General features: G+C 39.6%; 1 protein-coding gene across 1 annotated transcript in view; it reads left to right on the top strand.

Annotated features, from left to right (window-relative positions):
• si:cabz01007807.1 overlaps positions 1–13,058 on the top strand; it is a 67,305-nt gene extending 54,247 nt beyond the window's left edge. The window contains exons 30-37 of the mRNA XM_073907837.1: positions 1,264–1,344; positions 1,697–1,750; positions 1,828–1,905; positions 2,083–2,169; positions 4,656–4,695; positions 4,793–4,847; positions 7,729–8,062; positions 12,278–13,058. Of these exons, the coding sequence (XP_073763938.1) occupies positions 1,264–1,344; positions 1,697–1,750; positions 1,828–1,905; positions 2,083–2,169; positions 4,656–4,695; positions 4,793–4,847; positions 7,729–8,062; positions 12,278–12,691 (1,143 nt within the window). The 3' untranslated portion in view covers positions 12,692–13,058. The remainder of the gene's footprint in view (positions 1–1,263; positions 1,345–1,696; positions 1,751–1,827; positions 1,906–2,082; positions 2,170–4,655; positions 4,696–4,792; positions 4,848–7,728; positions 8,063–12,277) is intronic.
• Positions 13,059–17,210: the final 4,152 nt, after the last annotated feature.

The following is a 17,210-nucleotide window of genomic DNA, read 5'->3' as shown; positions in this document are numbered from 1 at the left end:
TATAGAAGTGTCTTGAAGAAAATCTAGTCTAATATTATTTACTGTCATCATGACAAAGAGAAATGTGACAAAGTGAAGCTTTGTCTCCGCTGAGTGAGCAGCACACACACACACAGCACACACACACCCATTCATCGTCATCTTACCTGTTATCCTGCTGTTGGCAATGTGGGTGCACACACTGATCCGATAGCTTATAGACAGTCTCTTACATCGCATTTTCCACAGCAAAACTCCATTCCCGGTCTTACACACACATTTATACATTATTTTATCCTGTTTGTTGTCCGTTTCGATCGTCTGTTTGTTTGTAAAGTCTCTCCGTTTGCCCGTGTTTACAAGTGTTTACATGTGAAAATGGTAGTACTTCTACCTAATACTTACCTAAAGTGGTAGGACCCACAATAAGGGAGGGAGTTTGGCCTATATAAGCAGCAGCCAAACCCCAAGGTCAGTTGCTTGTTTACCAAGTCAGTGAGAGCGTTACAGTGGTACCTCGAGCAACCCCCCCCCCCATGTATAATATGGATATTTCTTTTTAACCAAATAAACTCTTATTTCTCATCTCCCTCATCTGCTTGGACAACACTGGAGTACATCATATCCCGTCGGCAGGTCGGATACGGTCTAGTCGCAGGAGTTCAAATATTTAAACTAATCCGCAGCTCAATTCGGATCCGAATTTTCCCCATACGGAGATGATCGAAACTCAACGCAGCTCCCGGACTGCTCTCCATTGGTCTGTCGCTTGTCGTTTGTCATGTGCAGTGGAAAGAAGGCTTTAGACTTAGCCGACTGTTGAATATGGATATTCTGAGTTTGTTAGCATGTTGTTGCATTCAAGCAGATTGTGGAATGGGAATATGGAGAAGGATTGAGAAATTAACACATAATTTAAACGGTTTTACTGAAGCCGCTCTACTTGACGGTTGGTCTTGTGCGTCGGCCATGTTTGTAGTTTGTTTACACTTTTTACACAAGTTTGTGTTTCTAATTGAATTCACATCCAATACACAATGCACTGTGGGCAATATTAGCGGTTAGAGTATTAACGCACTCTACGCTTTCAATTTCTACCAGAAATACTCAAACATCCGGAAGCTTTAACATTATTCTTGTCAACATACTGCGGTTCGAGACTCACTAACTCTATTGTCCAATACTATTTAGGACAGAATGTCTGCAAATGTAGTCGCAGAAAGACTATAGTTTTTTTCATGTGGGTTCGCTCATGTGAGTGAGTATTGATATGTTAATCTGTAGGGTGTTGATCTGGACGAGGGCCCTCAGAAGGGAGCAGACGCTGAGCTGTCGGAGGACTTCGGCTGGGAGGAATATACCCCGGTAACTTACTCTATGTACATCATCATGATCTGTGTGTGTTCTGGTGTTCACTTGTGTTTTAAAGTTGTAGTTGACCCAGAAATTAACATTTACTCTGGTTATTCATCCTTATAAATCCTCTGTTAAGCACAAGAGAACATATTGTGAAGAATGCTGAAAACCTGTAACCATTGACTTCCATTGTAGGAAAAACAAACACTATGGAAGTCAATGGTTACAGGTTTTCAGCATTTTTCAAAATATCTTCTTCTGTGCAGAGGAAGTGACCTAAACAGGTTTGGAAAAAGTGAAGGGAGAGTAAATAATTGGGATTTTTGTGTGAACTGCCCCTTTAATGGTTCATCTTCTGCAGGATAATAAACCACAGAAACCCAAAGAGACGGCCAGTCACCGCCGGGGCTCGAAGGTAAAGGTGTTTTCCTCAGAGTCCACAATAAATAAACGTAGTACGCTTCAGCTGATGTAAACATGTGTTCTCCCTAGAATAAAGACTTTCCCGAAGACTTTCTGGATCCTCCAGGAGCAGCGGCTGCAGATTATCACCTGTCAGATGCTGCCAAGGTAAACATCAGACATGTAGATACAGAAATCCTGCATGCAGACATCATCTCATCACTGAGGCTGCGGTATTTGATCAGAAAACCCACAGACTTTCACTGAGGCTGCTTATTTATACTAGCATCATCTCTCTCTCTCGCTCTCTCTCTCTCTCTCTCTCTCTCTCTCTCTCTCTCTCAGGCTGAGTGGACTTCAGCTCAGATGGACATGAAGAGATTGAGGGATCAGGAGGAAGAGCAGAAGCTGGAGCAAGAGGAGGATGAAGGGGTCAGTCGGAACACACACACACACACACACGCACCGCACATTCATTCATGACTATAACTAGAACATTGTGATGTTTTCTAGTGTGTTTTGGGACATTTTCTATTAGTATGTATTGGTTTAAACATGCTACATACAGAAGGCAAAAGATTACAGGTAGAGACCCAAAGAGCTATTACAGTTCAAAGTATGGTGAGTGAGAGATCTTCAAGCACTGCAACTTAAAAGCACATGTAAATGAAAAACAGCAGCAAGTTAACTAAACGTCTTCATGGGTTTGACAACACACACACTGCAAATCCTCAAACACAAATAAATGACACTTGCAAATAGGTGTTGCAAATTGCAAATTCGATTAATCGATGAATCAGATAATAAAAGAAAAGCATTAATTTCCAACCGTTTATTTAAAAAACTCATCCCTGAGCTGATATAATAATATTAATAATAATGCTAATAATAATAATAATAATAATAATAATAATAATAATAATAATAATAATAAAAATAATAATAATAATAAAGCTAATAATAATGCTAATAATAATAATAATGCTAATAATAATAATAATAATAATGCTAATAATAATAATAATAATAATAATAATAATGTTAATAATAATAATAATAATAATAATAAAGCTAATAATCATAATAATGTTAATAATAATAATAATGTTAATAATAATAATGCTAATAATAATAATGCTAATAATAATTATAATAATGCTAATAATAATAATGCTAATAATAATAATAATAATGCTAATAATTATTATAATAATGCTAATAATAATAATAATAATGATAATAATAATAATAATATTAATAATGCTAATAATAATTATAATAATGCTAATAATAATAATAATAATATTAATAATGCTAATAATAGTTATAATAATGCTATTAATAATAATGCTAATAATAATAATGCTAATAATAATAATAATGCTAATAATAATAATAATAATAACAACAACAACAATAATAATGCTAATAATAATAATAATAATGCTAATATTTTTTCTTATCCGGTTTTTTATCTGTTTCTTTTTAAATTAATCATCTAGCTCTACTATGAAGCGCTCTACAAAGGGTGATATACTGTTTGGAACACAATGAATGCTCCCTGCTTCACCTCTGAATGAATCAGCCCGTTGTTTAATGAATCATTTGAATGAGTTGCTTGTAGAATCATTTTCAACAATTGCCACTTTCACCACTTGCTGGTGATTTTAGTGTCTTGTTTATTAATCCATGACCGGCCCAAACCAAGACCAGCACAAAAAACCCAGCAAGGTTTAATGATTGTTATAAAAAATAAAACTAAAAATACAAATAGATATGATTTTTTTTGCGTGTCACATACTAGAGCCGCGGGACCCGACCACATTTTCGTGGCGCGGGAATAAATTTTCTGAATAAAGCGCAGGAGCAGTCGGTAACGGGTTTAATTTTGGAGCGAGCGAGCACGCGTATGCATGTGTGTGAAAGAGACAGCATGATGCTGCGTTTAGCTTGTTTGTTGCTGTCTATGTGTGCATGCGAATGAGAGAGAGAGCTTTGTGCTGTCTCTCTCTCTCTCTCTCTCTCTCTCTCTCTCTCTCTCTCTCGTGTGTGTGTGTGTGTGTGTGTGTGTGTGTGTGTGTGTGTGTGAATAAAAGAGAGAGCGAGATGCTGTCTGTGTGTGTGTGTGTGTGTCACTTGCTTGTGTGTGTGTGTGTGTGTTTATACAGACAGCGTGTTATAGGCTGTCTGTACTCTGTATAGCTGGGTGGTTTTCAGTTTTGTTCTCTCCCCCGTCCGTGGCGGATAGAAAGCGGGGCGGGAGAACAAATGCTGAATATAAGCGGGAGCGGTCGGGTTCGGGCTATAACCTGGTGGGTGCAGGTGGGAGCGGGATTCAAAATTTAGTCCCGCACAGATCTCTTTCACATACCTCTAATCGTTTGCACTGCAACACAAACTAAATACATACATGGCTACATACATAATTTTATGATTAATAACATTAATGATACTAATAATATTTATAATAAATCACTACAAACTTTGAGTCAAAATCATCAATTTTTTATGCCAAAAATATTTAGAAAAGGTCACGTTCTATGGACACAATTTGTAAATTTCGTAATATTTTTGTAAATATCCCAAAACTAAGCTTTGATTATATGATTAATATTCATTAGTATTAGATTAATGATATTACTTGATTAATATGATCAAATGAATAATGAACATGGCTAATAGGATTGAATGATTTATTAGTATGCTTTGCTAAGAACTTGGTTTGTTTAACTTTTTTGGTTTTTTTACCTTCAGATTTCCAATAGTTGTATCGTACATATTGTCATATATTGTACAGTATGTATATTGTATTAAACGTCCATGGGAAGCATATTTATTCAGCTTTCATGTGATGTATTTGGGGTCAGATGTGAGTGCATGTGCTGCGGTAATGAAGCTGTTGTGTGTTTTATTAACAGGACACTGACAGCCTGATGGAGTGGTGGAACACGGTGGAGTGTGAGTTTACCATTCACACACACACACACACACACACACACACGCACACACACACGCATGTCACGTTCAGCTCACATTCAGCCTTTATGTTTTCCAGATTGGGATGAAATTCCTTCAAACGACACCATCAGCTCTAAAGAAGAGGAGACCATGTAAGACTACAGTATATTAAACTACCATATCTGCACACTGACACAACTGTGACCCATTGTATATAGTTGAAGACAAAGTATTTAGTTCTTATTTCCCGAAGTGATTTTTTAATATTATTTATGAGCTCTTTATTAGTCCTGCAAATTACTCATTCTTTTTTCAAATGTTACTCAAGTGCTGTTAAACAAAACAGGGATATTTTATACTACTCAGGTCAGTGGTCCCCAACCTTTTTATAACTGCGACCGGTCAATGCTTGACCAATTTTACTGCGGACCAGGGGGGTTGGGGGGACATCTAGAACGTGCTGACGTGAGACATCTGCTTTAGCCAATCAGAACAGTCAGACGCATTCACGTCCGCGCGGTTTATGAGAATAAAAGCCTTTGAATATTTTTCCAGACACATTTAGCTGCTAGAAGTTAGTCAGATAACGTTTATATGTTCATCTTAATGCCAACCGTGTAAATAATTATCAATAAGATGCTTATGATAAGCCGTTGTTTGTTTACCTTCAAGCTTTGCGTGTGGTCAAAACAGGGTTTTCAGCGCTGTGTTAGCGATCTCTGGGTATTCTGCCATCACTTTAATCCAGAACACCGGCCGAGTTGTTGTCTCGAACACTGTTTTAAGGCCGTCGTCATTTGCGATCTCCAGCAGTTGCTCTTCTTCTAGCACGGACAAGCTGGATTTAGCTGGTTTGTTGACAAATGGGTCACGTATTCATTCCCTAGCCGTTTACGGGTCTTTCGAGGTTGGGAAGTAGCGCTCAAACTCCTTTAACAGCGAAGACTGGTGATCGTGCACCAGCTTGGTGAGGGCGCAGGCTCAGTCTCACACAAAATCCCCGCTAATGTTTGAAACATGTCCAATATGCCTCCGTTTGGCTTTAAATGCAGCTACTTTATCTGCCAACTTAAAGATAATTCATTCTTGTGCGGCCCGGCCCGGTACTGATTGATCCTGGCCTGGGGGTTGGTGACCACTGACTTAAGTTACTGATTTATTATTATTGTTCTTAGAAATTTTGAAAGATTAAAGATTTTGGAGCAGGTTCACAAAAACGGAAGTGTGAGATGACGTCAGAAAAATTTGTTGATCCATTTAGGATCCACTTGTGAGAACGTTTAAACTTTGGATGTTTATATCCGGTTTATATCTTCTAAATATAGCTATGTGGCTTAGATCATTTTTTAAAAATCACCAGAAATGATTTCATATGCTCGTTTGTAACTCCATAAAATACCCCTAGAATCAGAAGGTCCATTGACCATATTTGGATCAGTCGTGAATATTAATGAGCACACACACAAGTTGTGTTTTGAATAAAATTTATGCAAAATTATCAATGATATTTATTCATTGGGATAAACCCCTTGGGATGTACCATCTCATTTTCAAGGGGGTCCCACAATTAATCACAATCACATAATAACAACACCAGAAGACAAAACAAAACATAACTTACTCAACATCCAAAAAACATGACATAACATAAAAAATAGTAATAAATAAATAAACAAATAAAATAATTCTTATTAATTAGTATTATAATTAATTAATTATTGTAAATTATGCTTAAATCTGAAAAATCACAATATATTAACAAAAGATACAATTATACATATGTTTAGCTCCACCCTAAGGAGCCATAAGCTAAATATAATCTGTCTATTGAGTATTTTGCATTCTAGATGAGTGTGAAGAGATGGACTCATTGCTCAGTGGTGCACACTAATGCTGTGTTCACACCAGACGCGGAACGCGTGGATAAATTGCGCTATTTGCGCGTAAATAGCTGCGTGAACATTTGAGTTTACCCGCTTCATTTGCGCGTCAAACCCGCTTCATTCGCGTGTCAAATTCACTTCAGAACAGACGCAGATTTGCGTGATGGGCAGGGCTTCTGTCTGCCCGAAGACTCTATCTTCATAGCTAAATGGCTAACATGGATTTTATGAAGAAAGTAACAGTGTTTATGTGCTTTATGAAGACTGAAAAACAGCATCGATACGTTTAGGGTCGTGTCTGAGTCCACTACATCCTTTCAGAGGTGCATCCAGCTCTGTGAGCTCATAAACTCCTCCAGAAACTGAACCTGGATGACGGAGGCTTTCAGTGGTGCTTCTGACTGAGCCCAGCCCAGTTTGATGAACATCAGGTTCTACGTCACAATCACGGCCCCACAAGAGCAAGCTTCTGATTGGTTAACGCGGCGCGAATGTACGCTGAAGTTCAGGTTTTCGAAATCAAGAGATTCGCGCGAAACGCTCGTTAAGCACGTCAAACGCGCAAAACGCTCGATTCGGCCCGCGCCATTCGCGAAATTTGCGTCATTCGCGCGTATCGCGCCGTAGGATGTCTATTCACGCGTTTTCATTGACTTAACACGTAAATCACTCGCGCTTGATGCGCGTTCTGCGTCTGGTGTGAACGCAGCATAACGCCCCATTCACACTGGGCTTTAGCGTCTGACGCGATAATCATAGCAGTGTCAGCCAATGAAATTAGTCTGCAATAGGCCACAGTCTGAGCTGGTGTATTTGCATACAGCGATCTGATTGGCTGACGCTTCCATCGCCGCTTGAAAAGTTGAGCAAATCGAAACTTTTGCAGTGAGCAACGCATCTGAGGTGGCGCTGACGGATCCACAATGCAGTTCGGCAACGCCTGACGTCACCCATTCAAAGTGAATAGGAAGCGTTGACGCTGACGCCACGTGTGAATGGCGTTATTATATTATTATTCGACTATGACTAGTTATACCCAGATTTTCCTGATAGGTCATCTTTAAGACTAACACACTGATACTAACATCTGAAACAGCATCATTTTAACTTCACAGGTCTTTAACGAGTCTCCATTGCTCTCTGTGTTCAGCTCATTTAAGGCAGTAGCAGAGCAGGTCCACCGTGGTCTGCGGGTATACCTGAAGCTCTTCATGGAGCGCGCTGAGCTGCTCTACCAGCACGTGTTGATTTTATACGCCATCGCAGACGACCTCAGCAGCTTCCACCATCGCTCCAAAATCGCCAACATCGCCGGTGGGACCACCACGGCTGTAGGAGGTGCCGCTGCCATCGCGGGGCTGGCGCTGGTGCCCGTCACCTTCGGCGCCTCCATCATCATCTCTGCCATCGGCCTCGGGGTCGCCACGGCTGGAGGAATCACTGCTGCTTCAGCCACCATATCTGACAACATCAACAACATGCATGTGTGTATGACGCTAACATACGTTCATTATAGAGCACTTTCAAAACAGCTAGGGCGGACCAAAGTGCCGTACATAAAATGCAAATCACAACAATAAGAGGAGATGAGCAATTAAATAGTAATAACTGCTTAATGAAGCAAGTGCGGACAAGTTCAACTTTTCAATCATTAGTTTTTGTCTTGTTTCTAGTCCAAACATCTACACATCCTTAAATCTAGAAGCATTTTCTAGACGAGCAAAACATATCGTCTTGTTTTCAGAAATGATATCAGGGATGTGATACGTGATTTCCGTATTTTCTGAGCTCGAAGGGGCGACCCCTGTGATTTGCGCAAAACCAACGTTGTTTTGTTTTGTTTTTGTTTTGTTTTGTTTTGTTTTGTTAAGGGGGGGGGGGTGTCATTGTGAGCTCCATCTTCTTCAAAGCAGACCTGATGGTTTGCCCCCTTTAGTGTTCATCATTGAGCACAACAAGGAGCAGTAACTGTTACATTACGGACATCATTCCGGGATGTAATTGTAGAAATACAGTACCTAGGCTATTGTGTATAATGATACCAAGTAGTCCTATAATGTGCGCGTATGAGGAAGCCACTGATCAGTAAATCATTTTAAATGCAAACTTTTTCCATTCTCACAATTGCATCTCACGACCATGTGCGCTCTATGTTTATTAGAAAAAAGCCAGGACGCACATTTGTTGTTATCCTCTGCAAATCATCTGTTCTTGCGATATTTATTAAGCGCTACAAGCCTGGCACCTCAAACTTAATACCTGAAAGTTAAGATGATATTACACATTTAAAAAAATATATATTTTATAATTTATTAAAACTATTAAAAACCCGGGACTACAGTGAAGGAAAAGGAAAGTGATTCTTTTTAGCAATGGTGGATATTTTTTGTAGGGTGGAATGTTTAAGTATATTAGGCTACTCAAATCAGCTGGATTTAATATTTGAAGGCCTTTAAGCAATTTAATGGCTTAAGATTGTTGACTGACTAGTATTTTATTTATATCGTGGAATAAAGAGTCGACTAAATTACAGGAAAATTTATATTCTTTGGACCCAAGATCACTAAACAGAGTTAGTGTTGCCATCTAGTGGCTGTGTGCGGATCTGTCATTACATTAAAGTACAAAGTACTGCATAAACCTAATAAACTGATTAAACAAAAAATGAAAGTTCAATTGTGTAGCCATCATCAAAAAAGTGTATACAATTATTATTTATTATTATTTTTAGAAGTATTGTTTATATTATTTATTTAAACGCACACACACACCTATACATCTCATCTGACTTTATTTTTGTCCTCGGCTGCTCGCATACCTGTAATGTAATGTTAGGTTTTTTTTTTTTGTTTGTTTTTTTTTTAAACAGGCAAACTAATCAGCCAATGAGGAAAGCAGAATAATCTTGTTTTTCCTTTTGACATATGATTATTTAGCTTAAACGTGCTGTATGTAAGTGTTTGACTCTTCTAAAACATAAACATATCATAATATGTGTGCAGATATTTCAGAAACATGCTCAGTGAACACTCTTATTTATCTGAAAAACAATGCTGAAGTCAGATATTCTGCTTTGAAAATGTGCGTTAGGTGCCGGAACAGCTGTCTTTGTTTTGGTTATTTAACACACCCAATGTCAGTTTAGCCAATTATATTTCAGCACCCCGGATTGCCTTAATAGAAAACAGAGTATTTCAATTAGAAAGCCTCTCAAAGCACTCTCTGTGACTGAAATGCGACCTCTGGTGGACAGTAGCAGACTCCGAAATGAGAAACAGATTCAGAGTTCCACCTGAGGTGATTATTAATTAGCACATATTACAGATATGAAGAGTGTAAACATTAGGTGAGCAGGTTACATTGTAACCTCATGTCCTAACAACATGCTATGTCATGTGATTTGCAGTGATAAGCAATTGGCTATATGCGCAGCTAGTGTTTTTTGGCCAATGATAAACTTTCAGTGTAAGGTTTATCTTCATTTTCATGAGGTTGCTTTTACAGCATTGATGTTGTAATGTGATTCAAATATAATCAGGTAAATAGCATCCATTTTGATTATTAAGCCTTAAAAAGTGACAAAAGATTGCTTAAATGCATGGCGCCGTCATTAGCAGCAGGCTAGCGCAGAAACTCAATTGAAAATACAGGGGTACGATTACTTTCCATATTTTAAAGACATGGCGCTGAAAAATATAATGTAACGCAGTGCTTCTTTGGTTTGATACCCACTTTATATCGTATCTCAGCCAGGCATCGAAGATCGCTGAATTTTAAGAAATTTAATCTTAAATGCTGAGATTTTGTATGGGATCACAATTAACCGGAAGTCCTGGGGCTGGCTGACTGAAATTAAGTCAATACACCCCATTGAGCTGTTTTCACCAGATGAAACACGACAGAAATTTAAATACAGCCAATCAGAAGCACAGAGTAGTCAGGGTATCTGCAGGGTCTTAAAAAGTCTTCAATTGAAAAAAACTAAATGTGGGCCTTAAAAAGTCTTAAATCCACTGAAATATTGTGCTGTAGGTCTTAAATCTTTTTAAATGGGTCTAAAATTTCCTGCGTTCATTTAAACCTACCCATTCAGGCCAACACTCATCCAGTCACTTATAATATATTTCAATAAAAATCTTAAGAAACGTCTATTTATTTACTCTATTTACTCATTAATATGGTTTGATTATTATCCTTACAATAACATTTGTTTTTAAGGTTTTAACTCGGCCATTATAAAAAGCATTTAGCCTTGTGTGAGTCTGAAATTTCATTCATTGTAGTCTTAAAAAGGTCTTAAAGTCTCAAATTTGACTTGATGAAACCTGTAGAAACCCTGCTAGTGCACTTACTGCACTCCAGCGACATCTAATGAATACACATTACACCTCTTTAACATGATTAAACGTAGATGCTGAATCACTGATATGTGTTGGTTTGCACTGAGTCACAGTTCTGAAGTTCAGTTTCAGACGATTTATTTTATTGTCCAGATCTGAGCTGAACTATCTGCTGCTGTTTTCAGTAGTATGGCAATAAATGTGATGTAAAATGCCATTCAAACTCACATTGTTTGCATTTAACACTCAAAAAATCACATGAGGTGTACCTGAGCTGATCATTGCCAGTTTTCTGTTGTTCATCTGCCAGATATAGAAGCCGTTTCAAATGTTGGTTTGAACAAAAACTCCTTTTAATATGGAATACAATCGCAGGCCGTTGCTTTAGAGCAGGGGTTACCAATCTCGATCCTGGAGGGCCGGTGTCCCTGAGGGTTTAGCACCAACTTGACTTAACACACCAGTCTGGGTGTTTTCAGTATACCTAGTAAGACCTTGATTAGCTTGTTCAGGTGTGTTTGATTAGGGTTGGCACTAAGCTCTGCAGGACACCGGCCCTAAAAGGACAAATTTGGTTACCACTGATTTAGAGCATGGTTTAAATTAGCCTTTAGACTTGACAGTCAGGCACACAGTTAGTGTCATCAATCTGGCAACCTGCCCTTGCGTTTGTTTTAAACCAAGTGTGCAATACCTAGATTAACCACTTGGTGTCAAACTTACTGCACCTTTAAGGGGAAAACTCACTTAATTTGGGCTCATTATTTCTGAAAGCAAGGCAAAATGCTTTGCTTGTGTAGAACAAGCTTCTTTATTTAAGAATGTTTAGATATTTAGTCTAAAAAGTGAATCATTACATTGCATTCTTTTTACGGGTGGGCTGTTATCAGCATTAACGTGCTGTGTTAACGTAAGACTCTTATTGGGCAATTAAGAAAATACCGCCGTTAAACTATTTTCCATGTTGGCTTGGGAGCTGGGTCTATTCTACGCAAGCTATGATGACTTTCACCTTGATATTTTTGCACGGATGTACTCCTGGTTGGATTGTACTGTAGGGGGCGAGAACGAGTCTTCGTACCTGTGTGTGTTCCTACTGTGAAATTCCCACATCAAGCGTGACGTGCTAACATGGATGCAGTTCACTAGAGTGAATCTGATTGATGTTAGCTCCACATCTAAATATCAGTCACTCGTTCGAGTAAAACACACACATATTCTGAACGCCTTCGGCAGAATTTAAATAAGTCATTTTAATCTAGATTAATTCCAAGATTACAGTGAAATTAACCTAGATTAATTAATCTATGCCCACCTATAGTTATTTTAAATATATATGTTTTGGACATGTTGTTGCAGGACCGTAAGAAGATTGAGGTAATCGTGCAGGACTACGAGACTCAGCTGGTGGAGATGCAACGCTGTCTGCAATTCATCATCGAGGGTCTGTCTCGACTCCGAAATCATGCCCTGCTGCGGAGGAACAACTACTACACGGGCGACTGGGAGGTGCGGCGCGCGCTGCAGACCATCAGCCTGGTCACCGAGCCCGTGGACAAAGCAGAGGACATCATCACTAACACACTGCTGAAGCTGGCCAGCCTGCACACGGGCATCGACAAATACTTCACTAAAGACATGAAGGAGGTGAAGAAGGGCTGCAAGAAGGAGGTGACGGCCGAGGTGCGCAGTATAGCCAAACAACTGCATCAGGGGCTGGTGGAGCTCAACACTATCAGAGGACAACTGCTGGACGCCAGCGGGAACATCTAAGCTGGGGAAGGGGAGGAATGTGGGAAAGGAGTCTGTAAGAGAGAGAGGAGTTTAAATCTGGAGGAGGAGTCAGATCCTGGTGGAGCTTAACACTATCAGGGGACAACTGCTGGACATCAGCGGGAACATCTAGGCTGGGGGAAGGGAAAGAACGTTGGAAAGGAGTCTGGTAGAGGGGGAGGAGTTTGAGTCTGGAGGAGGAGTCAGAGGCTGGTGGAGCTTAACAATATCAGGGGACAACTACTAGATGCTAGGGGGAACATCTGAACTGGGGGAGGGGAGGAATCTGAGAAAGAAGTCTGGGTATGAGGAGGAGTTTGAATCTGGGTATAGTGTAAGGGGAGGAGTTTGAGTCAGGGTATGGTGAGTAGTCTGGGGAAAGAGTCTGGGTATGGTGAGGAGTTTGAATCTGGGTATAGTGTATGGGGAGGAGTTTGAGTCAGGGTATGGTGAGTAGTCTGGGGAAAGAGTCTGGGTATGGTGAGGAGTTTGGGGAAGGATTCTGGGTATGGGGAGGTGTTTGAGTCTGGGTATGGTGAGGATTTTGAGTCAGGGTATGGCAAGGAGTCTGAGGAAGAAGTCTGGGTATGGGGAAGAATCTGGGGAAGGAGTCTGGGTATGGGGAGGAGTTTGAGTCTGGGTATGGTGAGGAGTCTGGGGAAGGAGTCTGGGTATGGGGAGGAGTTTGAGTCAGGGTATGATGAGGAGTCTGGAGAAGGAGTCTGGGTATGGGGATGAGTTTGAGTCAGGGTATGGCAAGGAGTCTGGGTATGGGGACGAGTTTGAAACAGCGTATGGCGAGGAGTCTGGAGAAGGAGTCTGGGTATGGGGAGGAGTTTGAGTCAGGGTATGGCAAGGAGTCTGGGTATGGGGATGAGTTTGAGTCAGGGTATGGCAAGGAGTCTGGGTATGGGGACGAGTTTGAAACAGCGTATGGCGAGGAGTCTGGAGAAGGAGTCTGGGCATGGGGAGGAGTTTGAGTCAGGGTATGGCGAGGAGTCTGGTAAAGGAGTCTGGGTATGGGGACGAGTTTTATTCAGTGTATGGTGAGGAGTCTGGGGAAGGAGTCTGGGGATAGGAAGGAGTTTGAGTCAGGGTATGGTGAGAAGTCTCGGGAAAGATTCTGGGTATGGTGAAGATTCTCGGAAAGAAGTCTTGGTATGTGGAGGAGTTATAGTTTGGGTATTGTAAGGAGTCTCGGGAAAGAGTCTGGGTAGGGGAGGAGTTTGAGTCAGGGTATGATGAGGAGTCTGGAGAAGGAGTCTGGGTATGGGGACGAGTTTGAAACAGCGTATGGCGAGGAGTCTGGAGAAGGAGTCTGGGTATGGGGAGGAGTTTGAGTCAGGGTATGGCAAGGAGTCTGGGTATGGGGAAGAGTTTGAGTCAGGGTATGGCAAGGAGTCTGGGCATGGGGAGGAGTTTGAGTCAGGGTATGGCGAGGAGTCTGGTAAAGGAGTCTGGGTATGGGGACGAGTTTGAGTCAGCGTATGGTGAGGAGTCTGGGGAAGGAGTCTGGGGATAGGGAGGAGTTTGAGTCAGGGTATGGTGAGAAGTCTCGGTAAAGATTCTGGGTATGGTGAAGATTCTCGGAAAGAAGTCTTGGTATGTGGAGGAGTTTCAGTTTGGGTATGGTAAGGAGTCTGGGGAAAGAGTCTGGGTAGGGGAGGAGTTTGAGTTTAGGAGAGGATTTGTGGTCTGAGGGAGGAGTCTAGATGTGGAATTTTCATCTTGGGGAGGAGTCTTTGTCTGGAGAAGGACTCTGGGGGTGAATTCTTCATCTTGGGTTGGAATTTTGGTCTGAGGGAGGAGTCTGGATTTGAGGGAGGAGTCTGGGTCTGGGGAGGGGTTTGAGACAGTGCAAAGGGCATGCTGCGTGCAAAAGCTGCACTGTATAAATCAACCTTAAAGCTGCATTCAACTCCTCTTTTAGAAGCACACTCATCAACTTCTCTTCTCTAGTTGCCTCAATCCCTTGATTTTGACAGAGGGAACAAGTCAACTTGATATGTCTACTCCAGCACCTATATGTCCCAAAATGCAATGAGATCAATAATCAATGCTATGCAATTAGTGTAATTCCAAAGTGTTCAAGGGCTTAGGGCAATCCATTTAAACCTATTCGCATTCTGCGCCAGTAGTGTACACTTGAGCCTGGGGGAGGAGTCTGAATCAGGACTCTGGCTATGAAAGTTGGTTGAATCTGTGGAATTTGCTGCTCATCTGCAGAATGAAACTTGAAGAAATTCAGCAACTCTCATCATAAAACATCCCTGCCTCTTGATCTACAGTACTCTCGCTTGAGGATACTTTTAAAGAAAACCAGATATCTAAAAGATTTCTAGAAGACATAACAGCAAAGTTCCCATCATGCTTACTGAATTGTGGAAAGCAAGGTAATTGTGACTTTTCACCCAGCGACCTTTCCATAACTTTGTCATATGGTTCCAGTTTAAGAATGTGCTTTGCAGTTTTATATATATATATATATATATATATATATATTAGGGATGCAACAATACAGTTAGCCCAAGGTTCAATACATACCTCGGTTTTTTAACACGGTTTTCGATTCGGTTCTCATGGGTTGACACATTTTTTTTTATTCTATAGGCAATAGGAACAGTAAGAGGTTAAGGAGAAAAAAATAAAAACGATTTATTGCAGTACTCATTTTGGTTTTACTTAAAAGCCACGAAAAGTACAGTAGTTGCTTGTGTACTGTATAAAAAATTTAACAGTGAAATCTCACAGCTGCTGGTATCCCATGTACAAACTGGGGAACACATAAAATCCTACACTTTGAAAATAAACACACATGTGAAGTTAATAAAGATCAATTGGCCATTTCAAATCAACATATTTGTACTTCAGTACACATAAATAAACCATCTTCATTATCTCGGTGCTGAAAAAATGCGAGACTGTAGTCTGTAACGCGGATCGAGTGCTTTTATAAGATGATAAAAGCCCACATCTCCAATCACAGAAAACGGCTGCAAATCTTCAGCAATAATCACCTGCACTGCCTTTCTTATTTAATGTGTCTCTCTGAACCAGTTGGGAATGTTTGCTGGAAAGATTCAGCGAGGGATTGTTCCTATTTGGAGGACTTTATTACCTTCTCAGACAGTGATATTGCTGGGTGATGCGCTGCAGATGTGCAGTCATGGTTATGCGTGTAAATCAATGCTTGCACACAGTTTTTTTTTTTTGTTCACCATTTTTTCTTTTATTGGCATTATACTTACCGGCAAAACCGAAATGTCCTCACACCGCAGATTAGAAAGACGCCGGCGCTTTCTCCTACTGTTGCCTCACTTCGACGGCGCTTCCTTGTACTATTGCCTCACTTCACCGCCGCTCGCCATGTTAAAGTGTGGAATGATGGTCAAGCGCCCCCTAACTTTAGAGCATAGTGATTGGATATTTACTCGCGGGGAGGAGTTTCCTCATCTCAGCTCATGGATTTAGAAGCGCACACAGTCAATTCGTGGAGATATTAAACGCGCATAAATGATTTAAACACAAAACCGAGAAAACCGCAATACACAAGCGCGTATTAAACCGTGAAGGTCGTACCGTAAGGTATATTGAGAACCATGGCATCCCTAATATATATATATATATATATATATATATATATATATATATATATATATATATATATATATATATAAACATTAACCTTTCCAAATCATTGCAGGAACTAAGAGCTTAATACGAATATTTAATTTAAGGTTATAGCAATATTATCTTAACCTTAAGATTAATTTTCTACATATTTTTTTTTTACTTTTAAATGTTTACCATCAGAAAAGGTTTGGTTAGCTGTGAGCTGCTAACTCTGTTTATATATATATATATATATATATATATATATATATATATATATATATATATATATATATATATATATATATATATATATATTCTTATAATTTTATGTTTATATTTCACAGTTCAGACTTTTATATTGAATTGTTTTGCTGGACGTAAACTCGGTCTGAGATAAAAACTTAAAATGTACAGATATAAATGAGAAGCCTATGTGAATTGTAGGGTTCTCCTTTGGCAGAAACTTGCATAACTGTTCATAAATAGTCTTCAAAATCATTTGTATTATATTTTTAACAAAGTTTCTGAACTATGCAGCTTGAATGTGCACATATTTCAGTGTCAATCTGTTTGTTTAGCTGTAGAAATCCAGCCCATTCTGCTGCTTTAGACTTTATATTGCAAACAGATGTTTTGATTTATGAATGCTTAAGATATTGTGATAATTGTGAACACAAGTGACTTTATTCTTACTCTAGGTATAAGGTCTAAATATACAGATTGAATATCACATGGTATTAAACTGTACTTCAGTCTATTTGTTGTTGTTGTTGTTGTTGTTATGTTTAGTGAAGTGCACTGAACTGCTTTTATAGATGATAAATGTCATATACGCTCTTGTTTTGCACCAATGGTATTACTGCTGATATCTCCGGACACTATGTGCAATACAGAAAAGATATTT

The sequence above is a fragment of the Danio rerio genome, chromosome 7 (assembly GCF_049306965.1).
Source record: "Danio rerio strain Tuebingen ecotype United States chromosome 7, GRCz12tu, whole genome shotgun sequence".
Classification (NCBI taxonomy): domain Eukaryota; kingdom Metazoa; phylum Chordata; class Actinopteri; order Cypriniformes; family Danionidae; genus Danio; species Danio rerio.
The sequence above is the reverse complement of the archived record's forward strand: the minus strand, read 5'-3'. Positions and strand labels throughout refer to the sequence as shown.